This window comes from Capricornis sumatraensis, chromosome 12, assembly GCF_032405125.1.
Source record: "Capricornis sumatraensis isolate serow.1 chromosome 12, serow.2, whole genome shotgun sequence".
In the NCBI taxonomy this organism is placed as follows: domain Eukaryota; kingdom Metazoa; phylum Chordata; class Mammalia; order Artiodactyla; family Bovidae; genus Capricornis; species Capricornis sumatraensis.
Genome location: NC_091080.1, coordinates 80397615 through 80409630, shown reverse-complemented (window position 1 = coordinate 80409630; position 12016 = coordinate 80397615). Strand labels below are relative to the sequence as shown.

General features: G+C 40.8%; 1 protein-coding gene across 1 annotated transcript in view; it reads left to right on the top strand.

The window, feature by feature from the left end:
* Nucleotides 1-12016, top strand: part of LOC138089049 (ATP-binding cassette sub-family C member 4-like) — a 127787-nt gene that overhangs the window by 76194 nt on the left and 39577 nt on the right. Inside the window, 4 exon segments of the mRNA XM_068984372.1 lie at nucleotides 2442-2521; nucleotides 7512-7662; nucleotides 9136-9255; nucleotides 10602-10712. Of these exon segments, the coding sequence (XP_068840473.1) occupies nucleotides 2442-2521; nucleotides 7512-7662; nucleotides 9136-9255; nucleotides 10602-10712 (462 nt within the window).

Below are 12016 nucleotides of genomic sequence, written 5' to 3'. Positions count from 1 at the left end.
TGCAAGGAAAAGTGGACAAATGACTAAGACAAATAAGCCACAAAAAATCCACAGCATGTTTTTTCTCTGTTTGCTTGTTTTGTCTTTGTTTCTGTTTTCATCAGGGCTTTGCTTCACTCATGAGTTCGTTTTAATTTGGTTTCATAGGGAGAGCTTGGTTTTGCCTATAAGCACCAAACATCTGGTTTACTTTTTGCTTGAAAATGATAAGGCAAAAGTTTCTTACAGGTCTATTGTGTTGTAGACAGCTGGAAATTTTATAAAGTTATAAGTTCTATTTAAAATGAACGTTGGAATTATTCCAGAGAAGTGGATGTACTTTTTAAGTGTAGCAGGAACTTACTGTATTTTTAAAAATGGTTATAACTGGTTAAACTGTAGAATGCCTATGTATTCAGCTTTTTCAAAAATTATGAAAAATGACAAATTTCACAAGTGACAATTAAAGTTGACCAAAGGCAGTTTTAGATTGCCAAGTCTTCAAATTTTATTACAGGATGTTTTTAGAGACATTCTGTGTTTTGTTCTGTCTGGTTAAATCCAGGTAGTCTTTCTGCATTTCTAACACATGGGCAATCTGATACTTAAAAATTTCCTTTTGTGCAAAACATGGTTAAACCAACCTGGTATAAAAAAGAGATTCCTGGTCAGTTTTTATAAGCTGTAGATTATATTTTTAAAGCTGTTAAAGGCATAACAAATGCACAGAATAAATACAACTCTCCTATAAATACTGCCCAGTTAGCATTAGTAAACTAACCATGTAAATGTCATAACTTACCATTTGGAATATATAATGGCATTGAGATAGGTGAATAAATGTGTAGCTTTGGGTAGAGAGACCTGAGTGAAGACAGAGAGCACTTACTTGATGAACACCTGGCTGTCAGGTAGCTGTGTGTGTTAGGCAGGGAGCATCTGCTCATCCTGAGTCTTGCATTCAGCCTCGATCATGTCTGAAAGGCCTGAAGCTCTGAAATGCAATGATTCTGTCATCCTGTAGAACTCGCTTATAAATATTTAATGAAAAAGAAAACCAAAAATAGCTTGTAAAGCTTCAGAGGATTTTTGTGATAGTAGTTTCCATATACTGTCTAATGTTTCAGAGATCTGCTGCATGACAGAGGTTTCAACTTTTGGAAGTTATAATTCTCCCAAAGATAGGATCTACAGACTGTATTTTTCCCTGAAGGGCATTCGAGGTGCACTGGGCCAGGAAAAATACCCTTCTTGGAGACAAAGTGCGTACTTTTTAGGGGTATATTCCTGTGACAGGAGGAGCCAAGTGACAGGTGGTGTCCTGTTCCCCCAGTATGAGCAGTTCTCACCTGGCCCACATCTCTCTTGGCCACTCCAGTTCTTGTGGTTCATGGTTTAAGAATCCCCCCAAGTCATAAAACACTGCATGTGGGCATTTTCCAGTGGACATGCTCTATAGCTTTTATCAGAGATCCTGCTCAATGACAGTCTTCCAAACCTGCAGTCTTTAGAATATATTGTTTTCATGGATTCTGAGAAGGGAAATAAAATCAATGATGATAAGTTATCTTTTAGTCATTAAGAAATATTTCTGTTTTCCTACCTATATCCCTCTGATCTTCTTGGATGCTTAAACGTGAGTCTGTGTTTGTCCCACCTGCTGTACCTCTGAAAATAACAATTTATTACCCCTGTAGTTAGCTCACAACTTGGAAATGGCAGGAATCCACAATTTTTCAAAATGTAAGGTACTATAAACTTTTTTAAGGAAAAAATATATCAGAGAGTTTGTAACCATATTTATTTAATAAGTATCAGCAAAATTCCATGGATGGAGGAACCTGGTGGGCTGCAGTCCATGGGGTCACTAAGAGTTGGACAAGACTGAGTGATGTCACTTTCACTTTTCACTTTCCTGCATTGGAGAAGGAAATGGCAACCCACTCCAGTGTTCTTGCCTGGAGAATCCCAGGGACGCGGGAGCCTGGTGGGCTGCTGTCTATGGGGTCGCACGGAGTCGGACACGACTGAAGCGACGCAGCAGCAGCAGCAAAATTAGTGTAACAATTGGGATTAATTTAAGTATTTTGTAGCTGTTTACCAATTTGACACTTGGTAGGTGTCTCAGGTTGGATTGATATTAAGGAGGAAAGTTTCTCAAATCCATTAACCTTTCTTGATACTGCCACGAGATTCCCCCAACCAATTCTTTTAAAAAATAATGCCTCAATTTCAGTTCCCCACTGATGGTCATTTGGTATTTTTATTTCTCTAGGTATCACCCTATTTTCTCTTTCTTTACCACTGACATTGGCATATTTCATATGACTCTGTAATATATTAAATATATATATATATATATATATGTACTTTAAAAATATTGTTTTCACTTGTTCACAAATTCTTTCTCTTAAAGGGCGTGACTGGGGAAATGAGTAATTTCTCATATCCTGTTCTTTCAGGAAGAATTTTAAATCGTTTCTGCAAAGACATTGGCCGTATGGATGACTTACTGCCCCTGACATTTCAAGATTTAATCCAGGTAACAAAGCAGTTCTGTCAGAGTTCTCACAGGAATAGTAAAGTGCCTGTTTTTCAAGGCTTTTTCACACTGGTAAAGGGTGGGCTTTCAGCCTGGCAATGTGCTTGTTACCTTCAGTAAAGGTCATGGTTGTGAGAGAAAGGGGCGGCTGTGGTTGGGAGGCTGAGTTAACATGAGTAACTCCTGGGGCAGAAGTGGCTCCACAGTCACGTCAAGGTTTGTCTGAAGCAGCGACATGCTGGGCAAGTGGTTCTCCCTCTGCCTTCCAGATGTCTGGTGTGGATTCCCTTTACTGTGAGCACATTTCATAACAGAAACAAGCACCTCTCATAGAGAGATAGCTTAGATGAGCGAAATTATGCACTGTATTACTACAAAGGACACATATTTACTGCAACGTTTTTGTTTTGTTTTGGATACAGCCAGGTGTGGTTACTTAGAAAGCTATGTAATAATAAGGTGAAATAATACCTTTACTAGGACAGTAGAGAGGAGTTGTTGAAGATACAAAGCCTTTAAAGGCAAGTGCATCTAAGCCAATAATTTGAGCATGAGATCAAAGTCATCTCAGAAATTGTTTTTATAGGTAGCTTTTCACATGTTGAGTGCTATGACTTAAGGTATTTAAGCAAGCAAACAACCCTACAGAAATATCTTCTATCCAGATGTTATGGAATCAGGTCCCACTGCTCACTGCTTATAGGATCAATACTCATACATGTTAGTAGGAAGAATAATTGCCTTTAGCCTAATGCCAGCAATTGGGAGATGGGGAGACGGTAGACTCAGCATCCCCAAAAAACTACCTCTGAAGAGTCTGCTCAACCATGAGTTTTTAAAGGGAAAAAGGGAAGTAATTACAGTTGATCAGGGAGATGGAGGTCAGAGTCATCACCGTCCCCCACTGTGTGCATCTGTGTCGACTTCTCACGCTCTTTCTTCAGGTGCCATCTTGTTCACAAGATTAGTGAAGGGGAAGCTAGGGAAGAGATCAAGTCATCCTTTAATTAATCATTCTTCATTTCCACTGTGATCTATGGGGAGAATCAACAGATTAAGCAAGGTATTATGTGTTCAGGGCTTCCCTGGTGGCTCAGATGGTAAAGAACCCACCTGCAATAAAGCAGATCTGGGTTTGATCCCTGAGTTGGGAAGATCCCCTGGAGGAGGGAATGGCAAACCCCTCTGGTAGTCTTGCCTTGAGAATCCCCATGGACAAAGGAGCCTGGTGGGCTACAGTTCATAGGGTCACAAAGAGTCAGACACAACTGAGTGCCTAAGCACAGCACAGTGTGTGACTGAAAGATCTGCAGGTTGTGCTAAACCCAGAGATGCATAGAATATAGGGGTATCTGGTTTAAGATTAAGAAAAAGAGTGTCTCCTACAGAGAACTCTTTCCTGTCAAAGGATGATTATACTGCCTTTGTTTTGCCTGTGAACTTGAGGTTCTAAAGAATGATTTGGGGTCACTTCAGCTCTCATCTCATTTAGTGCTGTTGCTCATGTGGGATGTTTCTCCTGTTGCTTAATTCTTTTTACTTTTTAATGACTAAGCTTGTGGGAACTTTTTGGTTTCCAAGTATTATGGAAATGAAATTCATTTATCAAAAGTTGCACATGGAAAAAATGCAGCAATGATTATCTGACTGCAGACCACATAGCCTGTGGGCAAGGTTTCTCCTGCTCACTAATGTGAACTAAGCTGAGCCTTGGAGGCAGACTGCTTTTACTGCACAGATATCTGATTGTTTTCTCCTCTGAAAGCTTGTTTTCTAAATGTGTCATGTGGGTTTAGGTATATAATTTATCCCCAGAAGCAATTTCTCACTAAATCAGTATCCTATTTTGACAGTGATTATTTATTACACTAAAGTTTTGTGAAGAGTTCTCTTTGTTTGCTGCTGCAAACTAAGCCAAGGTTGAGTTTCCATAGCTGGCTGGCCCACTGTGTGCTTAGCACATGGTTAATTAGCCCTCATAAATCCAAATCTGTCACATATTTTCAAATGTTTAAGAGGGACAGGGAGAAATGCTACCTGATTTCAAGTATAAAACGTTCTCAGTCATGTGAGGAGAGAAAATTTTAGTCTCGCTGATTTCCAATCCCAGCTCTGTCAGTTTTAATTCAATTATCTGGGAGCTTAGGACCTCAAGGCATACTGCAGATAATGAAATAAGAGTCTGGGATGAGCAGGGCACCTGTGCATTCTTCACTGAGCAAGGTGGTAGTTAAATCTGTGAAGGTAAGTAAGATTGCCCAGAGAGAGGAAAGCATCTTAGGAGAAAGATCAGAAGCTTAAGCAAGCCTTCATATTGACAGAGAAACCAGCCTGTGAGATTCATTCCTGAAGTGTCTTAGAATCCTCTAAGAAAAGTATTCACATATTCTTCCCTGTGTTTCCATAGCATTCTGGGCCTTGTACAAACCATCATGGATTTGTATCCAGCTAAGGTCTGTAACCTTCAGAGGCCTTGGTCCAAGCCATGTGAATCTACATATCTGCACTATTCACTCCACTTTCATGACAGATGCTAAGTGTTGCTTGCATTCTTGCCTAAAGCTTTCCACCATCATATTATACTTGGCTTTCCAGTCTACCTGATGCTTTTTGGGACCAAGATCATTTCCCAATATAAAATTACCTTGTGGGGTGAGGTGATGATTAAGTGAAATACTTGTGGAACTCTTCAGTTCAGTTCAGTCACTCAGTCGTGTCTGATTCTTTGCGACCCCATGAATCGCAGCACGCCAGGCCTCCCTGTCCATCACCAACTCCTGGAGTTCACTCAGACTCACGTCCATCGAGTCAGTGATGCCATCCAGCCATCTCATCCTTGGTCATCCCCTTCTCCTCCTGCCCCCAATCTCTCCCAGCATCAGAGTCTTTTCCAATGAGTTAACTCTTTGCATGAGGTGGCCAAAGTACTGGAGTTTCAGCTTTAGCATCATTTCTTCCAAAGAAATCCCAGGGCTGATATCCTTTAGAATGGACTGGTTGGATCTCCTTGCAGTCCAAGGCACTCTCAAGAGTCTTCTCCAACACCACAGTTCAAAAGCATCAATTCTTTGGCGCTCAGCCTTCACAGTCCAACTCTCCCAACCGTACATGACTACTGGAAAAACCATAGCCTTGACTAGATGGACCTTAGTCAGCAAAGTAATGTCTCTGCTTTTCAATATGCTATCTAGGTTGGGTCATAACTTTTCTTCCAAGGAGTAAGCGTCTTAATTTCATGGCTGCAGTCACCATCTGCGGTGATTTTGGAGCCCAAAAAAATAAAGTCTGACACTGTTTCCACTGTTTCCCCATCTATTTCCCATGAAGTGATGGGACCGGATGCCATGATCTTCGTTTTCTGAATGTTGAGCTTTAAGCCAACTTTTTCACTCTCCACTTTAACTTTCATCAAGAGGCTTTTTAGCTCCTCTTCACTTTCTGCCATTAGGGTGGTGTCATCTGCATATCTGAGGTTATTGATATTTCTCCCGGCAATCTAGATTCCAGCTTGTGTTTCTTCCAGCCCAGCCTTTCTCATGATGTAGTCTGCACAGAAGTTAAATAAGCAGGGTGGCAATATACAGCCTTGATGTACTCCTTTTCCTATTTGGAACCAGTCTCTTGTTCCATGTCCAGTTCTAACTGTTGCTTCCTGGCCTGCATACAGATTTCTCAAGAGGCAGGTTAGGTGGTCTGGTATTCCCATCTTTTTCAGAATTTTCCACAGTTGATTGTGATCCACATAGTCAAAGGCTTTCGCATAGTCAATAAAGCAGAAATAGGTGTTTTTCTAGAACTCTCTTGCTTTTTCCATGATCCAGCGGATGTTGGCAATTTGATCTCTGGTTCCTCTGCCTTTTCTAAAACCAGCTTGAACATCAGGAAGTTCACAGTTCACGTATTGCTGAAGCCTGGCTTGGAGAATTTTGAGCATTACTTTACTAGCGTGTGAGATGAGTGCAATTGTGTGGTAGTTTGAGCATTCTTTGGCATTGCCTTTCTTAGCACATGCAAACACCTGGTAAATAATATCTGCTGTTGTAATAATCACTCACCTTTGAAATGGACATTTTAGATACTTAGCATAATGTTACTTAGCTGTATGTTGGGACCAAGCCTAAATATGTCATAATGGCTCAAGACATGACCTCCCAGGCTCCATGACTTAGGCTTTTTAGTCTCCAGTCTCCATCAAGTTGTTTTTCCTCTTCTTGTGCCTCAGTGTCTTGATCTGTAAAATAACACTGTTACTTGATAGAGCTATGGTAAGGATTATCAAATTCATACATGTGAAGTTTTGAATGTGCAGCCCTGTACACAGTCAGCACTCAGTAAATATTAACTAGGGATGGAAAACCAAGAAAGATGAATTCTCACCTCCAAAGGTTGACATTTCCATTTTCCCCCCTTTTACAGGGCTTAGAATTTGTAATTAACCACTTCCTTATCCCTGCGTGTACAGCTGAGGTTTCTGGATTCCTCATCTGTGATATCTTCTTGCTCATCTGTTTAGTATCAGTAACACCTACTGACTCCTGATAGTTTGGGATGCAACAACTACCCTCTGAGTCTCAAATATTCTCTTCCGTTAAAGATAGTACTGCCTAGGAGAGTTCTCTGGTGTCTAGTGGTGAGGACTGCTAGGATTGATTTCTTTCACTGCTGTGGCCTAGATTCAATCCCTGGTCAGGGAGCTGAGATCCCACCAGATTCATGGCGTGGCCAAAATAAAAAGTAATGCCTGCCTCATAGGGTTACTGAGTGTATCAAAAGAACTAATGCCTAGAAAATTCTTATCATAGTGTTGGACAGCAATAAATATTGTAATGAGCACCTATAATTTTTTTTCCTTTGGATAGGAAAGCTTTCCTGTCATTCTAACACATCTTTTGAGAAAAGGAGTTTAATCCTAACAGGAAAATCTATTAAAGTTTATCTTTGAAAAGAATCCTTCATAAGGAGGCCTCCATGTCTTTCTTCACTATTTCAGACATTTCTACTTGTGATTGGCGTGGTGATCGTGATGGTGGCTATGATTCCTTGGACTGCGATACCCCTGGCTCTCCTTGGCATCATTTTCTTCCTGCTTCAGCTCTATTTCCTAAATACATCAGGAAATGTCAAAGGCCTGGAATGTGCAAGTGAGTACCGGGGCTCTCAGGCTGGGGTGGCAGTGCAGGCTGGCTTCCATTTATGCCATAATTACCCAGACCTCTGACATCCTCCAGACTCTATCTTCTGGAATTTCTCCCTAGATCAACATTAGGTAATTGCATATTATAGCCCTTGTGAGTCAGTGTGGCCCTTAAAGCAAATGGAGCTGGTGGCGGGTCACCTGCAGCTTTTGCATTTCAGCAAAAGGAGGGCGAATGTGAGCACCATGAGGACAGGAACTGCTTCTGTCTAGCTCATGGCACACTCCCTGACATAGCAGCCACTCATTTAACATTTTTCTAACATAAAATGTTATATCATGTTGCAATTAATGTAGAAGGAAAATAGGGAATTTTTCTTCTCCAAGAGTTACTAGAAGTGACAAGGAAAGAAAAAGATTAGGAAAAGGAAAAGAAGCATCAGGAAATATATTCACAATGTCAGAGGTGATACATTTGGAAAATACATTCTCTCACATACTCCAAAGATGGTACATAAGTTGCAGTTGTTAAGTGTTTTAAAAAGATAAGCCCTGTTATTTTCAGATTTGCTCTTTATCATCACCAGTACTTGGGGTGATGCCACATTGTGGCCCCCTTCCCCAAGGCTTTTCACATAAATGAATGCTGAAAATAACCACTTTTGGAGAACAAAAGAAGGGGATCTATTCAGTACCCATTTAGTCTATTACTACATTCAAATTCCTAGTTGTAGAATAATGGGGAACACGATTTACAGTTAATCATACCTGGGTTTGATCCCTGGGTTAGGAAGATCCCCACAAGACGGGAAAGGCTACCCACTCCAGTATTCTGGCCTAGAGAATTCTATGGATTGCATAGTTCATGGGATCACAAAGAGACACAACTGAGTGACTTTCACTCACTCATTCTATTCTATAGGTAATCACAGAGGACGAAATTACCTAGTGCTTATCTCATTGTTAATGCACAGATATAGTTAATCATTATTAACATAAAATCATAAGGAGAGAAGACTTAAAAAGAAAGGAATGTGGATGAGTGTAAAAAAAGTAAGGAAAGATGTATCAGAAACCTTGACTATGGATAGTGACTGCAAATTAATGCAAACTTAATTTTCTAGAAACCAAGCCAAGAAGAGAAGCATACTGTTTCCCATGGTTGTCTGTATCTACTAAGTAGAAAAATCTAAGTTCCAATTTTAAAAACTAGCTCCAATTTTAATTTAGTCAAAGATAGGTTCAAAGAGAATTTTTCATTTCCAGGTTGTTAAAGTGAAGATTGGTGTGAGCAGGAGCTTGAGGGTCACGTGGAGGATCCACTCCAGAAAGGGCATCATCCCTCCTCCCCCAGGCAGCCCTCCAGGAAGCACCAGATGTGCCCTTTGGCAGGACACGCAACCAAAGAAACTGGGAGGTAGTGGGTTTCCTCACATCCAGCCTCCCTGACTGTCTATGTTGTTTGTCTCTGCTTCCACAGAACAAAGCCCAGTGTTTTCCCACTTAGCATCTTCTCTCCAGGGACTCCGGACCATCCGGGCATACAAAGCTGAACAAAAGTTTGAGAAACTGTTTGAGAAGTGCCAGGACTTGCACTCAGGTCTGTAAGTTTCTGGAAATGCTTTCAAAGGATGGGATGTGCTCCTTTCAGGGTCCTGACCCCCTCTCAGGTGGTCTTGCTGGCCAGCACCTCTCTCTGTGTCAGCCTCAGGTTCCTTCCCTACACACCCACCTCCCCCACCCCTCCTCTCAGCATCCCCTCTGTGCTCCCCTCTTCCCCTGTCACACCCTACTTCTCTCCTAACTGGGTTGTATTGTCAAACTGTCACCATGTCCTATGGCTTTGTCCCTTTAGGGCAGGAGTCAACAAACATTTTTTTTCAGTGAGCCAAATAGTAAACATGGTAGGCTTTGTGTGCCATACTGTCTCTGTTGCAACTGCTCAACTTTGCTATTGTAGCACCAAAGTAGGCAAAAATGATACATCAGCAAATGGCCATGATGGTGCTTCAATAAAACTTTATTTATTAAAGCAAGTGGTGAGCTGTTCTTGCCACTCCCCACCCTCCCCTGCCCCCCACCCCTGCTGTAGTTTGCTGACTCTCTTTTCAGAACATCCAGGGCAGCAGATGTAATTGAGGAAAATAATTTCCTGGGGGCAGTCTTAAGATGGTGGAGGAATAGGATGGGGAGACCACTTTCTCCTCGACAAATTCATCAAAAGAACATTTAAACGCTGAGTAAATTCCACAAAACAACTTCTGAATGCCGGCAGAGGACATCAGGCACCCAGAAAATAACTTCCTGATTTCCCACCCAGTTGATATGCATTATACTTTGCATCAGTGAATTTTTTTCCCCCCTGGGTAGAAATTTCAGAATGTGCTCTAAGCCTGTAAAACTCAGACTCATCTTTCCAATCTTTATTGTATTTTGAAGATAAAATGGCACTTTGAAAGCCACATGCAGATTCTGTTAACTCACGGCCATTTAGATAACAGCTCCTCAGAGTAAACATGTCTAGTAAGTGCAGACAGTGCTGGAAGCAGTGTATGAGCTGCACATTCTATCAGGGAGCTGGGAACAGTTGACTTTGTGAGAGGATGAGCCTCATTCTGACACCCAGAGCAGCAAGAAAAGCACCAATGAGACCATTTCTCCATCTTCTTTATTAGGATCACATTTCTGTTTCTAACCTGTGGGTTGACATTTTCAGTGGATGTTTCTCATAAAGCACCTGGATTGATTCCTGTGTACGTGTCCTATATATTGTCTGATGTCAAGACCTAGCTTTCTGGAATCTTAAGTTATGTGGGTGTGTCACTTGGCTGATCTACTACGTTGTGTAAAAATCTTCTGTAGCTTTACTGTCTCATTCAAAGCAGCTAACATGTTTTTTTTTTTTTTCCACTTACTTATTATTCTTATTATGGTTCATAAATCCAGAGAGCTGGTTCATGCTTTTGACCATGTCCCAATGTTTTGCCATGTGTCTGGATGTTGTCTGTGCCATCTTGGTCATCGTTGTTGCCTTTGGGGCCCTGATTCTGCAGGAATGTAAGTACAGATGTGAATAACTATTTGTGGTATGATTATAATTTCTAGGTGTATTAATAGTTATTGAATTGAACTCTTGCCACTTTATCTAATATCATAAACCATTGGTTCTAATGAATTGTAGTAAAGCATTTGCAATGTGTGATTCCACAGTTTGGCCCATATAGAGGAGTCATTTGAGTCTTGATGAGGCCTTTATTCTTTATCTTTGGATGAGTTAAGTTCTACATAGCTGTAGCAAGCAGACTTATGTAGTTGGGAGGAGAGAGTCAAGTTTACAATTAAGCATTTTGTCCACCCTCAGGCTTTAGGTTTTAGTTTTAAGGCTTCTCTGATCCCTTGGTTGCAGGTGCCTGGTGCACTGGGGTGATAAAGATTCTTTATATGAAAGAACAATGTCTTCACCACTGTTCGGATACCAGATGTACAGATGTTGACATGTGGCACAAATTCACCATCTGTAATTATTCCATATTAACAACACTGATTCCACATGCTGCAACTTAGACCTGGAAGAGCCAAAATAAATAAAAACTTGGGGCTTGCCAGGTGGCTCAGTGGTAAAGAATCTGCCTGTCAGTGCAAGAGACATAAGTTTGATCTTTGGGTTGGTAAGATCCCCTGGAGAAGGAAATGGGAACCTACCTGGTATTCTTGCCTGGGAAATTTCATGAACAGAGGAGCCTGGCAGGCTACAGTCCATGGGGTCACAAAGAGTTGGAAATGACTTAGCAACTAAACAACAACACTTAATCACAGTCTTTAATAATAGAACAATGAGAGTAGTATTTTATATTTTCAAGCAGTGACTCTTTGAATCCATTGCTTTCTTTTCTGTAGTTTCTGCCTATAGCTGCATTGGATGTAGAACGTGAAATTAGATGATGGTTCTTGAAACCATAATGACCAAAGTTTGAATGATGACATTATTTCTCACTTGCATAACGCTGTCAAGTGTACCTCAATCCTGTTGGGATTAATAAACTCATTTAATAGTCTTTCTGGATTCATAGTGGGGTTTCTGGTTTGTTTCCATTGTATCATGGTCTCAATCAATAGATAGTAAAAGTATAAGTAATACTATCACTATATGCAGGTGATTTAAATATTATAAAGGGCTTTTTCTGTTATAGTGACAGAAGGGTATAGTGACAGAGGCTTGGAGTTAAGAACAAGACTGACTTCTCTCTTCTGCAAGCTGTGTTGGGAAAGTTGGCCAGCTGCATGTAAATCAATGAAGTTAGAACACACCCTCACACCATACACAAAAGTAAACTCAAAATGCCTTAAAGACTTAAAAATAA